This window comes from Nanorana parkeri, unplaced genomic scaffold, assembly GCF_000935625.1.
Source record: "Nanorana parkeri isolate BGI_ZX_2015 unplaced genomic scaffold, ASM93562v1 scaffold114, whole genome shotgun sequence".
Classification (NCBI taxonomy): domain Eukaryota; kingdom Metazoa; phylum Chordata; class Amphibia; order Anura; family Dicroglossidae; genus Nanorana; species Nanorana parkeri.
This window is the reverse complement of record NW_017306382.1, coordinates 1,203,332-1,223,368: the sequence shown is the minus strand read 5'-3', so window position 1 is coordinate 1,223,368 and position 20,037 is coordinate 1,203,332. Positions and strand designations below refer to the sequence as shown.

At 43.8% G+C, this 20,037-nt stretch overlaps 1 protein-coding gene across 2 annotated transcripts in view; it reads left to right on the top strand.

Moving 5' to 3' along the window:
* EED (embryonic ectoderm development) overlaps positions 1-20,037 on the top strand; it is a 33,387-nt gene that overhangs the window by 10,997 nt on the left and 2,353 nt on the right. The window contains exons 2-11 of one of the 2 annotated variants that reach the window (XM_018553245.1): positions 2,169-2,321; positions 3,831-3,923; positions 5,836-5,901; positions 6,781-6,906; positions 10,446-10,527; positions 10,684-10,775; positions 12,356-12,489; positions 13,992-14,097; positions 16,899-17,057; positions 19,299-19,372. In XM_018553245.1, coding sequence (XP_018408747.1) covers positions 2,169-2,321; positions 3,831-3,923; positions 5,836-5,901; positions 6,781-6,906; positions 10,446-10,527; positions 10,684-10,775; positions 12,356-12,489; positions 13,992-14,097; positions 16,899-17,057; positions 19,299-19,372 — 1,085 coding nt within the window. The remainder of the gene's footprint in view (positions 1-2,168; positions 2,322-3,830; positions 3,924-5,835; positions 5,902-6,780; positions 6,907-10,445; positions 10,528-10,683; positions 10,776-12,355; positions 12,490-13,991; positions 14,098-16,898; positions 17,058-19,298; positions 19,373-20,037) is intronic. The other variant, XM_018553246.1, reaches the window with a different exon arrangement.

Here is a 20,037-nt window from a genome sequence, read left to right as displayed (position 1 = left end):
AAAGTTTGGTGGAGGGGGGATTATGGTGTGGGGTTGTTTTTCAGGGGTTGGGCTTGGCCCCTTAGTTCCAGTGAAGGGAACTCTTAAGGCATCAGCATACCAAGACATTTTGGACAATTTCATGCTCCCAACTTTGTGGGAACAGTTTGGGGATGGCCCCTTCCTGTTCCAACATGACTGCGCACCAGTGCACAAAGCAAGGTCCATAAAGACATGGATGAGCGAGTTTGGGGTGGAGGAACTTGACTGGCCTGCACAGAGTCCTGACCTCATCCCGATAGAACACCTTTGGGATGAATTAGAGCGGAGACTGCGAGCCCGGCCTTCTCCTCCAACATCAGTACCTGACCTCAGAAATGGTCCAACATTCCCATAGACACACTCCTAAACCTTGTGGATGCCTTCCCAGAAGAGTTGAAGCTGTTATAGCGGCAAAGGGCGGAGCCAACTCAATACTGAACCCTACGGACTAAGACTTGGATGCCATTAAAGGCCGGCGTCCCAATACTTTTGCCAATATAGTGTATATTAAGGTGTAGTATAGCTATGTTTTGTTTTTAATTTTCCATAGTGTAGGAAATGGTTAAGACCCCCTCCTTTGTTTTGTGCTGTTTGTGTCTTTTCCCAGCGGGAAGTAAGAGAAGATCAGGCCAAAGCAAATGGATAATCCACTTAGATTGGGGGGGTGTTTTTCTTTTTTAACCACTTGCTGACCGGTGTGTTCACACCCCCTTCCTGTCCAGGCCATTTTTCAGTGTTTAGCGCTGCGGTACTTTGACTTACATTTATTCCATCATGCAACGCTGTACTGAAATTAATTTTATACCACTTTTTGGGGACAGATAGAGCTTTCTTTTGGTGGTATTTAATCACCACTGGGGTTGTTTTTTTACTATATAATGAAAAAAGTACCGAGAATTTTGGAAAAAAAACTATGTTCTCCCTATGTTATGTTATAGAACATTTATTATTACCCAATTTTTTGGTAAAATATAAAAGACGGGGTCACGTCGTGTAAATAGACACCAAACATGTCAAGCTTTATTGCCTCATTCCGACGTTCACGGCGCAACATATGTAATCGTCCTTTTCTCACATAGGCGGACTCGGCACATGTTTGCGTGTGCATGTGGGGTCGTGGGACTTTAATTTTTTAAACATTTTTTTATTGCTTTGATATGTGACTTAATTTTTTTATTTTTTTTGTAACTTTAATTTTTTTAAACCTTTTTTTTCCACTTAACTTTATTGCTATCGCATAGGGAGCAAACAAGCTCCCTATGTGGAGGGGGCGCACACCCGCACGCAATTACAAACGATCGGGCGTCTCTACAGACGCCTGAACGCTTGTATGTAAAGGCTGGCTGTTTACATTCAAAGCCGATTTCCCGTGCGCACGAGCGGGTTGGGATGGGACGTTTAAAAACGCCCACCCGCATTCAAGAATCCATTTAAGTACCTTGCCTAATAACAGGGATGCTTGATTCCTATCGCCCGATGCCCGGGGCAAGTATTTTTTCTGCACTTAGCCCTGCTGCTGGCAAGTATGCCTAAATGTAGAGCAGGGGATCTGACGCTCGTTTTGTAGAAGTGATTTGGTCGGCTTGTGAGCCGCTGCGTCCCCTCCTCTGTCGTGCAGCTGTTGGGCTCACAGTCCATGACCGCGTGGCCAACTTATCATAGGGGGTGACGCCAAAATGACTGCCAGTCATTTGGTGTCACCCGGTGTGGTAGCCGGGCAGCAGTGCTCTCTAACACGCAGAATGTGCATTAAAGGGTAAGTTCACTTTCCTAAGTAATATGGGAAAATGGAATTACTTTCTCATATTTGGCCCCCTCTCCTGACCGTGCTGACCAATGAGAAGCATTTCTTCACGCGGTTAAATACAGTTTTGGTTAAAATTATTTTTTGTATCAGGACAAGTAGATTGGGCCCCCGCTTTATACCTTGGACGAGTAGTTTTTTGAGGAAAATTTCCTCACCCCAGTAACAAAAATGTTTTATTTAACTTTTTTTTAACTTAATGTATTTTTCTGGAGGGGGGGCTACTTCTGTTCCCCATGGTCCCTGTGTGCGTTGTAAAATAGTCACCACTCCCAGCTCACTGGGGCTGTACTTTATATTTGTGTGTTCATATTCATAACCAATGATTGTTTTCTATACACAGGATGACGCTGTCAGCATAGAAAGCGGCACTAACACAGAACGAGCAGACACCCCCACAAATACAGCCAATGTCCCAGGGAGGAAGGGTTGGGGCAAAGGAAAATGGAAGTCCAAGAAGTGTAAATACTCATTCAAATGCGTGAACAGCCTGAAGGTACGTCCTGACGACTAAATCTTTGACTTTATTGTTTCCTTTTTTATCTTTACTCACATGGAGACACGCTTGTATCCAACCACATTACTTGCTTGTGCTGTGATTATCTCAGGGAGGCAGTAGACTATTAAACAAAAGAACAAGAACTTCTATAATTTAAAGATGGCCATACACCAATTTTATTTTCTTCGTTCAATCCGTGGGCTGAACAGTGTGGTTGCACTGTTCGCCCAAAGATTTGGGGCGGGTACAGCTGGCTCTGCCTCTAGATAGGCAGAGCCAGCTGTCAGTCACGCAGCTGGGTGGATCTCGTCAGCAATGTCGGGATCCGTCCCGGCTGCGGCGGTCTCAGTATACCGCGAGCTTTAGCTTAGCTTTAGCTCGTGGTATACAGAGCTTTGTGTCACGGGAAAATGCTAGTATATGTCCTCCCGTGACCCTGAGGAGAACTTTGGGGAAAAACACTTACCCCATAGTTCTCCTTTCAAAGATGTAAACAAGGTGTGCCTTGCAAAAGTAGATGGTAAATAACTCTCCTGTTATCTGCGCTGCCGGGCCCTAAGTCACTACAGGACGCGGTAGTGGTGTAGGGTCTGGCGGGAGGAACCACTAAACATTCTTTAGGTGCCAGTTTCCTTTTGATTTATAACGGTAATCAGTGGCACAAGTGAGGTGAGCATTTCAGAGGTGCGCGATTCCTATCACCCAAAGACTGGGACATGAAGTTCCAGGCGCCAGCAGGTGGGGTTTTTCTACATTTAGCCCTGCTGCAGGGCAAAATGTAGAGCAGGGGAGCCGCTGCTCGTTTTTTGCAAGTGATCTGGACGGCTGCACTTTGTATAAACCTGTTTCTTGCCCCAACCTCCCGCTGTGGTTTTTGGGTTCCCCAACTCTTCTGTGGGACCTGAACCACGGCAAGTGACTTTAGGATGTAGTGCGGGGAGCAGAATGGAGAACTTCGGTTCATCAATCTGCTTTGTGAGACAGGACCGCTGTACTCGCAGCACTTAATGTCTCAAGGGTTTCAAGCCTGGCTGCACAGGAGATTGTGCACAGTACTGTGCTCGATCTGCTGTATTGGAAGGCAGGCTCGATAAAGAGAACCTGTCACCTCAAAACACTATCACATAGGGGCTTGTTGGCACCTATGATATATGATATAGCAATGAAGTAAAGTGGTAAAAGAATCAAATAAAAATCAAAACCAATCCCACGCTGTATGTATGTGTCTTATTCTGTGATGATGATTTGCCACTTTCCAAAGTGTTTTACCCAAGTTTCTGCCACCTGTGGTTTTTGATTAGAAGCAATTTGATTAGTGTTGAATCCAGGGAAATTGTGTATTCTGGTGGAAAGCTCAGCAGTGCTAGACTTTATTCTTCATTTTGTACAGGTTTCCTTTACATAGATCCTTTATAATTATATGTGAAAGTGTTGTTTTGTTTTGTTTCTCTTTTCTAAAAAAGTTGTTAAATTCTGAGTCATCTAATACCTTTCTTTTCACCACAGGAGGATCACAGCCAGCCTCTTTTTGGCGTTCAGTTCAACTGGCACAGTAAGGAAGGAGATCCGCTTGTGTTTGCTACAGTTGGCAGTAACAGGGTATGTCATACAGTGGAAATGTTATTGCAGCAGTATAGCTCTTATTTCCCCGAATACTTTGCATTCACTTTGGACACATTCATTGATTGCCCCTTAGTATTCCAACCTTTAAGTGACTACCAATCCCTGGATGCAAATAGACTGCAGCAGTGCTGGAGTTTTCTTTCACTTCATAATGAAACTGTCTGCCCATACATAGAAGTAATCGGTGATACAACAGCACCTTCGCCCCGGAATGAGCCTGACTTCCAAATACTGGAAAACCCTCCGATACCTACCTGTAGTGGAATGGATATTGTGAGTTGATAAGTTACATTTGAGATCACTGTTCTCAAAAGGGCTGACTATGACGCTTATTATTATTATACAGGATTTATATAGCGCCAACAGTTTGCGCAGCTCTTTACAATATAAGGAAGACATTACAATCACAATACAAGACAAGGTGGTAAGGAGGGCCCTGCCCGTGAGGGCTTACAATCTACAAACATGGACAAGCTAAAGAAAAACTCCAACCTATGTCAGTCTTTTCCGGAGACAATCCCAGATCTTATATTACAATAGAAAAAGTTAGAATTTGTGTTAATTACCGCGGACATGAGAAGATGGGTCATACCAGAACTATTGCACTCTGTGTTTGCACTACCCTCATGTGTTTCATTTGTCGTGTAATATGTATGCTGTTTATGAGACCAATTTTCTACAATGTTCTGGTATATGCGCTGATTTTTTTTAGAATTTATGATTTTTTTGAAAAAGTTAAAAGTACGCAAAAAATATTTTTTTGGGGTTAGGCATAGATACCTTTCTATTTATCGATCTATATGTTGGGTGATGCACGGAAATTATATTTTTAGACTGAAACCCAAACTGAAATTTCAAAATTTGTCAGGCTGAAACCGAATCCGGAATTTGAATTTTTTCCCCCTGGCTATGGACCCGCTGATCGCCTATATGTGTAACACCCGGTAACGGGTGTGTGCACTGATCGGGTCTTTTCTGCCCGTGCGTGCCCGCTAGGGGGCGCGCGCGAGCAGAAATTTTTTTTTATCTGGAGACGGCAACCCGCAGATGCAGCAGTGCCGTCCGTCCGTTTTTTTACTACGGGCGGACGGCAAGAGGTTAAAATGTATTAAATTTTTATTACTTTTTTTTTTTTTTACTTTACTTTTATTGGATGTTGTGAAAATTTAAGGATCTAAACAGACCTCTGATATTTCCCGATATTTCCCTTTTTTAAACAGAAAAAGATCTTGAGTACTCTGTCTTTTTCTGCAGCCCCAGCACTCAATGAACAGAAAACTCCCAGTACAGAGACTTCCTATTGTTCCATCATCTGGAGATTGTAAATATTTACTATCAACCCAGTCATGAATGGACAGGAAGCCTCTGTACTGAGCTGCTTCCTGTACATTCATGAAGTGATCATATAGTAAATGGCCGCATTCATAAATGAACAGGAAGTGATGTATAGCACTTCCTGTTCATTCATAACTGGTGACATAGTAATCACTATGTTCTCAGTTATTTGCAAACACTTGGCGATCAGTACTGATCACTCGGTGTTTGCTCAGTACAGCAAAGAATTGGTAAATTGTTAAGATACTTACAGATGCTGAAGCTCTGCCCCCTCCCGTCGGTGCTTTCTGCTCCGCCTTTCTTTTTTTTGTACTGTTCAGTAGTGCTGCAATGATTTGAGGGCCAATGCAATCTGTCAGTCAATGCAGAGGTGATACGAGAAGGTATCACCCAACCACCTGAGCTAGCCAAAGTGGTTGGGTGATGCTAAGGTGCTGGGGTGATATCGGACCGGATAATTACTTTTTGCTTGTGTACTCATTTCAGTTGCTGCCTGTTGCTGCTGAGACAAATACTGAATTGTTAATCTCACATTTTCCCCCTCTGGTTACAGGTCACATTATATGAATGTCATTCACAAGGAGAAATCCGATTACTGCAGTCTTATGTAGACGCTGATGTATCCTTTTTATCTTTGATTGCAATGTGCATAGAAAACGCATGACAATGTTGATATGCATTTTGTTGCTTTCATTAATTTCAATAAAAATGCATTTGGGGGGAATTGGTGAATGCAAAGTATGAATTCAGCCTGAAAATAATACTAACTAACCCTAAATCATTACCTTGTCCCCTCTTTACTGCATGCACAAAAGAAAAGGACCAAAATCGGCTTACACTTAAAAGAGAACGATGCGGTAACCTTTTTATCCCATAGTTCTCTGAAGGGTCATGGGAGGACATAAAGTAACCTCCTCCCGTGACCCAAAGCTCAGTATATCGCGAGCTACAGCTTGCGGTATACTGAGAGCGCCGTAGCCGGGACAGATCCCGACAATGCTGTCAAGATCCACCTAGCTGTGTGAGTGACAGCTGGCTCTGCCTATCTAGAGCCAGCTGGCCCCCTCCCCGTCCATTCCTCCATTCAGCGCTGGGGGAGGGGGGAATCCCTGCGGGAAGAGGTGACTTAGTCACCGCTCACTGTAGGGAGGCAATGGACGGTATGCGTTCGCTCACTTCCCGATCTATGGAGCCGGCGTGTGACTGTTTCATTGTCACTCATCGGCTTGAACTATGAGGATGAGTGAAATCACTCGCCTCATAGTTCTCCTTTAATGTCTCGCTGTTCCAACTGGAACATTTGTCTGGGAATTGTTATGTTGATATTGCTGTTGGGGTGCATGTGACATTACTCAAGTTTGAAGCGTGTTGTGGGAAATCCTACATGAAAATGCAAGGTATATCTATCTGAGAATCTCTATGGCCCAAAACCTTGTATGCTCCTGAAGCTAGCACAATCATTTCATTTTGGTATGTTCTCCTTAAGTATAAGAAATAGGCAGATGAAAACTTCTATACCTGTGCATGGACGTATGACAGCAACACCAGTCACCCGCTCCTCGCAGTGGCTGGGTCCAGGGGCATCATTCGTATAATCAATCCCATCACTATGCAGTGTATCAAGGTAAGTGGATTCAATGTAAACCTTTTCTCATATCCACTGATCATAATAGGACACGTATTTCTAAGGGGGGTTGAGATTTTGTATTCTGTAGTGCTATTGTCATAACCTAGAGCTGTATGAGAAGTGAATTTGCAATGCCTTTTTTAAAGAAGCCGCTGTGCCCTGAACTGAAATTTGTGTGTTGCTGGTAAGTCACATTATGTGCTGGCTTTCTGTCTTGGGGATGTCTTAAGATTTCCCCACCAGAATCCACAGTTCCCTAGTTTGTGGCTGTGAAGGTGTAGTTGGGGCATAGAGACAAGCTATTTTCAAAGTAGAACTATAGCTTCATAAATGAAAAGATTAAAGGGTAAGTCCACTTTCCCAAGTCAATTTGGGAAAATGGAATTACTCCCCCCCCAATCTGGCCCCCCTCTCCCATTCCCCTCTATTTTGTGCAATTCAAAATCTATAGCGCAGGGCTGCGGTACAGGGTACGGATAGAACTCCTGTACCGGCGGAAGGGAAGGAGCTTTCGCTGAAAGGCTAGTATAGCAGGGTGGGGAAGAGAGGGGCCAGATTTGAGCGGGTAATTCCAAATTCATTTGGGAAAGTGGACTTACCCTTTATGGCAAAATTGTAGTCTTCCAATGGCTGCGTGTAAATGTGGCACAGCTAGTGTATAGGTGCAGCAAGACCCTGGAATCTGATGGCTGCTGTGATCTGTTCTAGTTGTCTAGCTCTGAGGTCATGGGCTTCTCTGCGTACACTGGACACTCGGCTCTCTGTAAAAAGAGATGCATGGTGCTACATGGATCTGTCTTCCCAGTCCCAACCTGCATCTTCACTTTTGTGATCATGTTCTGCTTTCGGTCCTTTGCGAAAGGCAAAGAGGTTGAGAAGAACTAGGAAAGATGGTAAGCAACATAAGGTAGACTATGAAGCAAATTTGTTTAAATATAAAGAAGTGGCAACAATGCTATTCATCATTATTTATTTGGGTGCTAATTTCTGGTTTAAGACTTCCCATATCTGTAAATTTAAAGGTGAATTTCAAGCTCAACAAATATATTTTATATTAACAAATATATATAAATATCATCTAAATACAAGAGGCATGCGTGTATTCTTGCGTCTGTCCTGGTGTCTTGTTAATTTGAAATGTTACCTTTAATAAAAACCAGCCAGTGCTGTCCTTTCTGTTTGTGGCTTCCTGTAGTCACGGTCGCAGTCTGATCACAGTTTGATTATGTTCGCAACCAATTCGGTTCGCGACTAGAATCGTGGAACAAATTAAGTTTGTGAACCGATGTACCACTGCAATTTGTAGCTATCGAGTATATTTAAATCAAGGTTTTACTGCCGGGGGTTCATCTTTAACCTTAAAGAACTCCAGGATATATTGTATTAAGCCTTGCAGTGGGTCTACCACCGTACTGCTAGGGTGAAGTGCCTGTTTGTATTTAAGTGTATGATTATAGATATATAGATAGATTCTATATAGATATATAGATCTATATAGAGATATGAATGACTCGCCCGAAGCTCCGAGCCGGCTTCTTCCGAGACCTGTCCTTCTAGAGTCGCCCCCTCCTCTGCAGAGGTCTATGGTCCCGTAAATCATCACATCTATGCACAGAGTATAGACCTGCAGCAGAGGAGGAGACCGGCTGGAGGGAGCGCTGTGACAGCTGGCTGGCTCGGAGCTTTGGTTGGTGTGAAAGCGATTTTCTCCATCTGCCTCTGTTAGCTGGAAGTATTTCCTCACTGTTGACATCCCTCAGAATCCAAAGATATATTTCTAATTTTTGGAAAATTAAACTTTTTTTGGTAAACTTAACTTAAAAGCTCTTCTGCCTTGTAGCACTGGGGGTCCCCGGTTCAAATCCTGGTCTGGACGCTATCTGCAAGGAGTTTGCATGTTTTCCCTCTGCTTGTGTTGGTTTTCTCTGGGTACTCTAGTTTCCTCCAACAACATGCTGGAAGGTTAATTGGCTCCGGTCTAATTCGGCCCTGTATGTGTGCATGTGAGATAGGGACCTTGGATTTAAAGTTTCTTAGATTGTAAGCTCCTGGAGGGCAGGGACTGATGTGAATGTGCAGTTTGTAAAGCACTGCATCAATTGGCGCTGTATAAATACATGTAACAAATGGATATAAAAACGCAATTGAATGCAGTTGTGTGTTTTACCTAAGGTATGCAGAGGTTCTGAGTTTGGTGCCGTGCACAAGTCCCAGTCCGCATGTAAACAGTGGGAATTGCATACATACCCATACAGCTGCAGCTAAGCATTATTTTCATAATCAGTTGCCCAAATATTTTTTCAAATTTAGTTGTATTAAAAAAAAAATTCCATCCTCTACCTCTCCCAACTAATCGGTAATGAAAATAGTTGACAACTATTTTCATCGATTCTTATCGATTAGTTGTTGCTGCCCTAGTTGTCATCGATATCTACAGGCTGGCTGCACACAGCTATACAGTGCAGCTGTCACTCTCGGCAAGAGATATACGCCATGTACTGTACGACCCACTTGCAGCCGCGTTAGAGCTCTAAAAATACCTGTCATGTATACAGTCACAGTAATCCAGCTGGAGAACACAAAGTATTGGTGGAGAAGCAAGGAAAATAGAACTGGCTGTATTTACCACAGCAGAGCACCACCATTTGCACATAATCCTGCATGGTTAAAGAACTACTCCAGGAAATTATTTTTATCAACCCTTGCAGTGGGACTACACCTTCACTGCAAGGGTTAAGTGCTGACTTGTGTCTAGGTTAAAAAAAAAGTTACTCACCCGAAGCTTCGAGCCAGCTTTTTCTTAAGGTGCCCATACACCTTACAACCATCGCACGACTTTCATCATGCGATGGTTGTAAGGTAATTAAAAGCTCGTATGATCTGCACATCTTGGACAGGCAGATCCTACTTGCGATCATCACAAGCCCGCGGGCTTCCGATGATTCCAATGCTGAATTGGCAGTGTGCGCTTGCGCACACCGGCCCGTGCCGCATTTGTCTCCCAAGAACGCCACTAACCCGCCGAAAATAGTACGATTCTCGGCTGGTTTTCAAGCCTGCTCGGTAGACAAAATACGTGTGACCTTACATTAGAAACGTTCGCACGCCTTCCATACACCTGCTGATTATCGCGTGATCGCGGGATCACCGTACAGCACGATAATCGGCAGGTGCATGGGCACCTTTAGACTGGTACTTCTATTGCCTCTCCCCCTCCTCTGCAGGGGTCTAAGGTCCCTTAAATCATCAACCTCTATATGCACTGTATAGACAGACATGAGGAACGCTGCAAAGGGTGAGGAGGCAGGCTGGAGGGAGCACTGTGACAGCATGCCGACTCAGAACTTCAGGTGAGTATAGTTTTGGTATTTTACCGCCTAGACATAAATGAGCACTTAACCCTTGCAGTTCGTGGGTAGTCCCATTGCAACGGTTTAAAAAAAAAACAGTCTTACAAAGCTTCACCATTACGTAAGTTGATCATTTTTATTAGATTTTCTTTTAATCTTTTTTGCTTTCCGTTTCTTGTGTTACAGCACTATGTAGGCCACGGCAATGCGATCAATGAATTAAAGTTTCACCCAAGAGACCCAAATCTTCTGTTATCTGTAAGCAAAGGTAATTGTCTGCACCACGTAATGGGCACGGATGCGGCATCGAGTCTGCAGAATCGGTTTGGTTTTCATAGAATATGTGAAAGAAAAGAAAATTGTTTGAACTCCATGTTTTTTTGAATTGTTGTATTGACTTGCTTTGACTTTGCTGTTCCTGCAGATCACGCACTGAGACTGTGGAATATTCAGACAGACACTCTGGTTGCAATGTTCGGAGGTGTTGAAGGTCACAGAGATGAAGTGTTAAGTGCAGTAAGTTATTCACTGTTTCATGTTCTCTCATCTGGTTTTGCAGCTTCAGCCAAATCTGTTTTTTTTTAACCCCTTGCTGACTGTGGTGTTAAACCCCCCTTCCTGTCCAGGACGTTTTTCAGTATTCAGCGCTGAAGTACTTTGACATTTATTCCGTCATACAACGCTGTACTGAAATTAATTTTATACCATTTTTTTGGGCGACAGAGCTTTCTTTTGGTGGGTGGTATTTACTCGCCACTGCAGTTTTTATTTTTTACTATATAAAAAAAAAGTAGGGGAAATTAAAAAAAATGCTTTCCCTTTTGTTATGTACACTGAAGCTGTCAGATGTCGGCTATATAGATCGAGAATTGAGCGATCACGTACCTCTGATCGCTCAGTTCCCGATCTTATCCCTGAAGAGAGCGGCGACTGTCAGTCATCACTCCCCAAAGGAATTCCCCTCTCCATTCCTCCAGCACTCATTAAAAGGGCAGACAAGGGAGGAGGTGGGCACCGCTGGCTCTAGAGAGGCAGAGCTAGCTGTCAGGCAGCTGGGTGGATCCCAACAATAGCTTTATGCTAAGTTTTGTGTCACAGGAGGAGATTAGTAAATGTCTTCCTGTGACCCTAAAGAGAACTACGGCCAAAAAAGATTTGGCCATAGTTCTTTTAAACCGTCTACTGAAACAATCCTAATTTCTATTCTATCAGGTAGACTCTCTCACTACAAAGTCATTGGCAAATCTAAAGTACTTTTTAGAGTCAGATCGTAAAATCTTTGCAAGTCTGATATTTTGTACTTTTAGTCTTGTGACTAATATACACTGGGTTCTGGAAAGAAACGAGACCTGCATTTAAAATAATTTTATTTTGCTACTTGCCGATAACAGTTGCCGAGTAACGGAAGTCCATTCAGGAAGCCAGGTGGCGTGTAATGACTCGCCACCCGGGCCTTTCCGATTAACAAGAAAGTCTGTCCCCTCTCACCTTGGTATGTCCATCCTGTCACCCCCGGGGGCCTCTCCAGCCAGAACGTGGCCTTCCTCTGGTACCCAGCTGGAGCCGTCTGGCCGGCCAATCAGGAAGCTGGGCGTCGCTTCATTACACGGCACCTGGCTTCCTGATTGGCCAGCTTCCCGACCAATCAGGAAGCCAGGCAGCACGTTATTACACGCTGCCCAGCTTCCACATTGGCCGGGAAGTCGGCTCCATGCACTCTCATCACAAGTGACGAGATAGCATGGAGCCGCTTCCCGGCCAATCAGGAAACCGGGCAGCGTCTAATGACGCGCTGCCCGGCTTCCTGATACAGGAAATACTTGTGCTAGGCATTGGAGCATTTGGGCGCGCACCAATACTTGCCCAAATTCTCGGTATCGGCACCGATATCGATACTAGTATCGGTGCATCCCTAAATGTGACAATATGTCCGTGGCTTGATGTCTGTTTACTCTGCATCAATCTTTATAATTCTCCAAAATGCACGCTGTGTTTTCCAGATCCTTGAAGAGATTTCCTGGCATGCTCATTATATACACAGCTTGTTGTATTCTTTAAGCATCCATTAATGGTTTCTTTGTGTGTGTGGTTTATAGGATTATGATCTGCTAGGAGAGAAGATTATGTCATGCGGCATGGACCATTCACTCAAACTGTGGCGACTAAACTCCAAAAGAATGCAGACTGCTATCAAAGATTCCTATGAATACAATCCTAACAAAACAAACAGGTGACCTGGCTTTTCTTGAAGTGTGTGTATACAATTGCAGTATGTATCAGATTCTTAGTTATTTTAAAGGCTGAGTTCACCTTTTGCAAAAATTAAAGAAATGCATTTTTAATTATATAATAAAAGTATGCATTTCTTAAAGGAGAACTATAAGGTGATTGATTTCCACTCATCCTCATAGTTATCTCAATGAAACTGTCATAGGTCGGCTCTATAGATCGGGAAGTGAGCGAACACATACCGCCACTCGCTCAATTTCCAATAATCTCCCTGCAGAGAGCCGTGACTGTCTGTCACCGCTCCCCGCAAGGATTCCCCGGTCCGATCCTCCAGCGCTGACTGGAGGGACAGACGGGAGGGGGCGGGCACAGCTGGCTCTGCCTCTAGATAGGCAGAGCCTCCTGTCAATCAGCTAGCTGGGTGGATCTCAACAGTATTCTCTGGATCCGTCCCAGCTGCGGCGCTCTCAGTATATAGTGAGTTATAGCTCACTATACACTGAGTGGCCAGATTATTATGACCACCCCATCAGTACTTCGTTGGGCCATGAGATGACTTAGTTGGGCCGCCTCATGACTCCACGAGATGTTGAAAGGTGATGCGAGGAATCTGACACTGCACTGTTGCCCTTCTGTTGTCTTGTACCAGTCTTGCCACTCTCCGTTCTGCCCTAACATTGACTAGTCGCTGACGGCCACAATTCGCACGTTCAGACCCAGATTTTCGGCTGACAGTCCGGTCTTTAAACACTTTAACAACAGCTGCTCTTGAACATTTAACGAATTCTGCTGTTTTGCTGATACTCGCTCCATGGCTCCGAGCGCCAACAATCATCCCACGTTCAAAGGCTGTTAAATCGCGTTGTTTCCCTGTATCTTCAGAAACAAATCACTTCTACTGTCGTGGTAACCAACCTGCTTCCCTATTTATAATGGTCTGGCCCTCTAGCAACTTCAGTGCCAAATTATAGCTAATTAGCCTACAAACGTCAGGTGGCCATAATAATTTGGCCACTCATTGTATACTGAGCTTTGTGTCACGGGAGTAGGTTAGTATATGTCCTCCTCTGAGCCTTAAGAGAACTATGGAATAAAAAGGTTACCCCATAGTTCTTTTTAATATTTGCACTCAAGCCCGGAAAGGATTGTGAATGTGATCACAGCTGCAAAGCTCAGACTTTAGCACATTCTCTGCCAGGCAGACCTCGTACTGAGGTGCGGAATTTCAGTTAGGAGAGATGGGGGAAGGACGGCTGAACTTAACACCAGACATCTTTCCCCATCTCTCCTGAGACTCTGTACCACAGTACGGAGCTCTGCCTGGCAGGGAGTGTGCAGAAGATTGGGCCTTTTGCAAAAGGTGAACTTCGCCTTTAAATTCATTTCATAACAGTGCGGTTTACAGTTTGGTAAAAAATGCTGCAGTTCTTTAACACTGTGGGCACGCCTCATGTGATTCTGATAAATGTTGGAAAATATCACCCATGTCTTATGTTTTCACAGGCCGTTTATTTCACAAAAGATCCATTTCCCTGACTTCTCCACAAGAGATATTCACAGAAATTACGTGGATTGTGTCAGGTGGCTTGGAGACTTAATACTGTCGAAGGTAAACCTTATTTACATATTATTGCAGAGGACTCTCTGGCACTAAATTAGAACAATGCTGCGTGTGGTTTGCAGAATACAGTTTATCCGCTGCCCATCGGCTGGCCCTCCGTTGCTTTGATTAGAATAAAAGCTTGTGTTGGGCTGGTAACAATGTATGACCCATGGGGAATAATGGACAGTCTGCCCTTACTTTTTCTTTCGTTTGTTGCATACATCTGCGTTTAATGGGGGCTGTGAGCACCAGAAGGCGCCAGGCCACTGTTTTGCTTTGGAACGACAGATCCCAAAGATTAGCCCTTTAATGTAGAGCTTATCCCAAGAATGAGCACAAATGTAAAGCTTGGCAAAACTTTATTTCTATGTGTTTAGTTCTGGAGTAAAGCTCAGGGAAACTGTCACAGTAGCATTTAAAGTACATTACAAAAATGCTGTGTGCACAAACTTAGTTACAGGAAAAGCAAAACATGCATACAGGCTGCTACAAACATACGTACACATGCACCCGCTACACTATTCTTTCTAGTACATGGAATAGTTTCTAAGAGAGGAAATGCCAAAAAGCTTAGCTTCCAGCTGCAAGTTCTGTAAATTCTGTAAAGGACAGGACTTCTTGGCAATGAAGTGTTCACAGGAAAAATGGCTTCTGTTTGCAGTCTCTCTCTCTCTTTCTCTCTTTTTCTTTCCTTTATTTCAGAGTTCTATGGTGAGTCCTCTCTTGGTCAGAGTGATGTGTGAAGTCCTCCTTTGTTGACGTCCTTCTTTGTTGAAGTCCCCCTGTTGAAGTCCCACATTCACTTTCCAGCTGCTGGCTTTTATTAATACAAATTGGCAGGCCACCTTTGGGCGGTGCCCTTCAAGACTTGTATGAGACCCTATGGAACATGTAGTTCACTTTTTACAGCTCTAGGTGGCAGCGTTGTATAAAGAATTGCCATCAGCAATCAATGGTGCCAAAGAGTCTAAGCCTTGCCCAGGCTAGGCGTGCTCGTTTTATGTAAGGTTTCCCCATAACACCATCCCATTGGGCAGCCATACCATTACCAAAAAAACACTTTGGCCTTTTTAGAAGGCACCCTCCCATTGTGAGAAACCATCTCTGTCAACAGCCGAGCAGACCACATGTCTCCTTTGCAAATTTCCTGTGTGTGCCTGAAAAATCAATTATCAAAATCATATCTATATACATACTGTAATAAATATACACACACATATGCATGCATATATATATACACCTACACACACACACACACACACATATATGCATGCATACATATACACCTACACACACACACACACATATGCATGCATATATGCATACATATACACCTACACACACACACACACACACATATATATGCATGCATACATATACACCTACACACACACACACACACACACATATATGCATACATATACACCTACACACATACATATATGCATACATATACACCTACACACACACACACACATATATGCATGCATACATATACACCCCCACACACACACATATATACACCTACACACACACACACACACACACACACGCATATATGCATGCATACATAGATATATGCGCAACACAGCCACACACACACAGGGCTTTTTGAGCCTATCATGGCTTGTGATCAAAGCTTTTTCTATCAGGACTTAATTCCAGAATCCGTCCTCTCTTTTCTGGGTATGACTCTTCCTAAATGTGTTTTTGTGGAATGCTGTATTTAAAGGTCCTAAGCATCATTGTTAAGGAAGAACATTCGTTTTGAGAATAGGAGTTAAAACAAAGTATCTAAATGGAGAAATCACAAATCAGAGAGGACATTCGAGCCCACTTTAGACATCATGGCCCACCCAATGTGAGTCACTTTGCATTTAGACAGTTCTCATTAGGGCAGAAGTCAGGGCACCAGAAATAAAACTGCCAGCTCATGTATATAAAAAAATAACTCCCCTTATAAATAAACTGGTAAAATACCATAAAATCATCATCATCTTAAGGGCTTGTTTTCACCAGCCCGTGCCAGGAACGCAAGGGATCGCATACAGTCTCCCTGCATTCCAGTGCGGCACGATCGCAAACAATAGTGCATGCAGGATTTTTTGCAATCGTGGCGCACTGGAATGCATTGCATTGTTTTACCATGCGGTCCTGTGCAGCCGATCGCACTGCAAATAGGGTGTGTGTCTCCAGTGCCTTTGACATGAATGGCACTGCCACACCCCTCCCGCCCCAGAACGCAAGTACACTGTGTATGTGAACCCTTGCGTTCCGGGCACGGGACAGTGTGATGAGTGCACGTGCTGACTTGTCCTGTTACATCAAAATCTGCATCCCAGCAGCTGGGTTTACTGCAGATGCTCTAGCTCAGGATTAGGCAACCCCGCCACTCCAGCTGTCTGCATGAGGCTTAGCAAGACTAACAGCCACCGGCATGACTCCCAGAGGCTGGTGGCATTTGTAGTTTCAGCACAGGTGACCAAGGCTGCCTACCCCTGGTTCTGGATAGTAATATGATGTAATCACATGTTTACAGTACAAAACAATAACTTCCCCCCTCCTCATCCAGGCTCTGCGTTAACAAATCTAATAGTACATAACGGTTACATTTACATATGTATAGATAGGGTAGCCATGGTTGTTTGTGTGTGTGTCTTTTTGTGTGTGTGTGTGTGTGTGTGTGTCAGTCACATTTTTGATGGTAAATGTTTGTGTTCTATTTTATCTGTGAAGATAGCTGAAAACTGACAAGACTGATACAAACTCATTATCATAACCACCCCCCCTTTTTTATTTTAAATCAGTCATGTGAAAATGCCATTGTTTGCTGGAAACCAGGAAAAATGGAAGACGACATTGATAAGATCAAGCCCAATGAGTCCAATGTCACGATCCTAGGGAGGTTTGAGTACAGCCAGTGTGATATCTGGTATATGAGATTTTCTATGGACTTCTGGCAAAAGGTGAGATAAACTATACATAATTTACAGCACAGGATAGTGATGTGTGACACATAGTGACCGTAAGCTTAGGAGTTGCATCTTAAAAATGCATTCAAGTCCCTTACCTATTAACAAAAATGTATCTTATTTGTGTATCACTCGGCTGTAGATCCTCAAATCATCTCTGAATTGGTGCTGACACTGTCCTTCCTTCTGGAGGGGGGCTGCTTGTGTTCCCCATGGTCCCTGTGTGTGTTGTAAAGTAGTCACCGCTCCAAGCTCGCTCCTGTGATGGACTACAAACTTAGTACAAATTAGGTAACTAAATGTGAGATTGTAGTCCATCATGGGAGCGAGCTGGGTTTTTAGAGAGCTAGTTGGGTTTTTACAGTGCATTTGAGGTTGCCCAAATGATTTGACTGGCTGTTCATTGTACTGCTTACCACGTGATAAAAATGACAGAACAGGACTCCGTGACCTAAATCCCTGCATATAAAAGATGGACAAATAGAAAATGCATCCAGGACTTCAAATTAAAAAGGATCACCTGTTGAGAGCCCCCTTATGGTTTTTACAGAGACTGGGTCACAGAATTATGGAGGCTGTGCGCTTTCTGCCACTTCTCCTTTTTGAAGTGATCCTTTTTATCCCCCACGCATATAAACAGGTTGATACCTTCCTTTTCTAATCATTAAGGGACCACGATGAAGTAAATCTGAGACCCTGAATTCTGCTGCTGCTTTCAGGAGATTGGAGGCTGGCAAGCAAAGCTGCAAGAGAGTCTAGTGCAACCCGTCCTACTCCCAGCATGCTCCAGTTTTTGTTACTGTACTTTGGGAACTGACATCTTTTCTCTACTCTGACAAAAAGCAAAGCAATCTCTCTTTTAATTTTTCCACGATGTTCTTCCATCAATCTTCTACTTGGTTGCAGAGCCAGGACTCATTTTGCTGCTTTCTGGATTGACTTGTCCTAGACATAGCCTCCAAGTCCCTACCGGCACCTCACTGCCGAGAAGCAGTGCGGCTGGCCTGTAATGTGTCCCGCAGGCGCTCTGCTTAGGCCTTCTCAAACATTTGCATGTAACGTTTGAGTTGGCTGCAGAAGGCTTTACAGTTCAAGGGCCATTGGTGTGCCTGTCTGGCGGAACCCTGTCCCTGAAGACACATTGGGGATTATGCCCAACTGGAAGAAAAGGGATATTTGGAGGGGCCCCCTCCTGTTTACAGGTGTCTCCTTTGCTTAGCAGGTTGCAAAGGAGACACCTGGATGTGCATGCTCCGGGCTGGGCATTGAGCCATGCTGTGTTCGTCCATTGACACACACTGCACTCAACAAGCCACACTCCCTTCCCCGCCGCCTCCCTTCTCTCAGTATCTTGATAGACATGTGCAGCCGCCTATTGCTGCGTTACCTTCAGGGGCCACAGGATCCCTCCTCCCAATCTTTAGGGACACTTCAGAGATAGTCTGGGAGCTGGTGGAAGTGGACTATAGGGTTAGTGTTTGGGGGTAAGATGAATAGAAAGGTAGTGGGATGTTTTTTTTTTACCTTTTTTAGTACTTCAAACAAAGTTCATTTGAGCTTTAGTCATATTGTCATATTGTAGTTGATGCACATGTGTATAAACTCTGAGCTCTAACAACGTTTTATAGCAGCATTGAATACCGAGGTGCACCCACCATCTTTTGTAGATAAGCCATCATCCCCTCGGGGGAAAAGAGGTCTGTGGTTTGTGGCTGGAATAGCGCGTAGTTCTGGGAAGCCTGTACAAACCAATGACGAGCCGTTTGCTGTTCGCAGCTATCCGCATGCATCTGCACATCCATTGGTTATCTGTGGCTAGGGACAAATGTCTGCCCCTGAATGCATCCAGAGCAAGTAATTGGTGATTCTAGCTGGAAGAATCTGCATTCTTGTCACAGGAATCTGCAGCCAGGCTTCTTATTTCCCTATGCGAATGAAGCCTTAGAGTTATTGTATGTGGTTGTTTCTGGGGATGCCCCGTGTATGTCAGACCTTGAGCAGATCCTCGGGTTCTTACACAACACATGTAAACTTTGCGGATACAAGGATTTAGAAACAAGCAACATGCTTGCCATTTTCCTATAGAGACCTAGGAAAGGGTACTTTGCATTTCATATCTTTACAATTTGTCTGCCCAATTCATTTTAACTGAATAGAATAATATGTAGTGAAAAGACTCTGAGGCTTACGTTTGCAGTAATGTTAATTGTCTTGTATGGCTTTTTCTGTATCCAGATGCTTGCACTTGGAAACCAGGTGGGAAAGTTGTATGTCTGGGATCTGGAAGTAGAAGACCCACACAAAGCCAAGTAGGTATCTCAGTTACCCAGCATGCTTTATAATGCTTTCTCCGATTTTCCTAGAGTCTTCATTCGCTGTGTCACATTCAACTGGACTTGTTCTATATTGTCAAAGATGTTTTGTAGTTTATCCACCCGCTGCTTCTGTTCTCATGAGTGATGGGGCATACCCCAGTATTTATAGGCTCGCAGTTACTGTACACACCTTAATCCATTGGCTAAGGATGTGATTATGTAACTGGGACAAGGTGATTCCACAACTGCTACACCTCCCTTCCTATTCAACTATTAACATCTGCTTTGACACGTTCCATGGTGACTGGATTAAGATGTCCTTGCTACCTTTGTGGATATAAATGCTGACACTCATTAGAATGAAAGTGGCTTGGATAATCTTCGTTTTTACAGAACAAGTCCGGTTGAATGTGACGAACTGCTACTAACTATGTCATGACTGGGAATAAATGAGAACCTTCGCGGAGGAATAACAGGTTCTGAGATGTTGAGGCCCTGGCTCTATTGAAAGCTATCGCAAGTATTTGCAGGCACCACAGCGTGTCTGCACGTTATTACTATCCATACCTTAGTACTTTGAGGGCTGATTTACTTTAAAGGACAAATACCGCGAAAGGTCTTTTTTTTTTTTTTTTTATTATTTTGTTTGTTTTAAACCA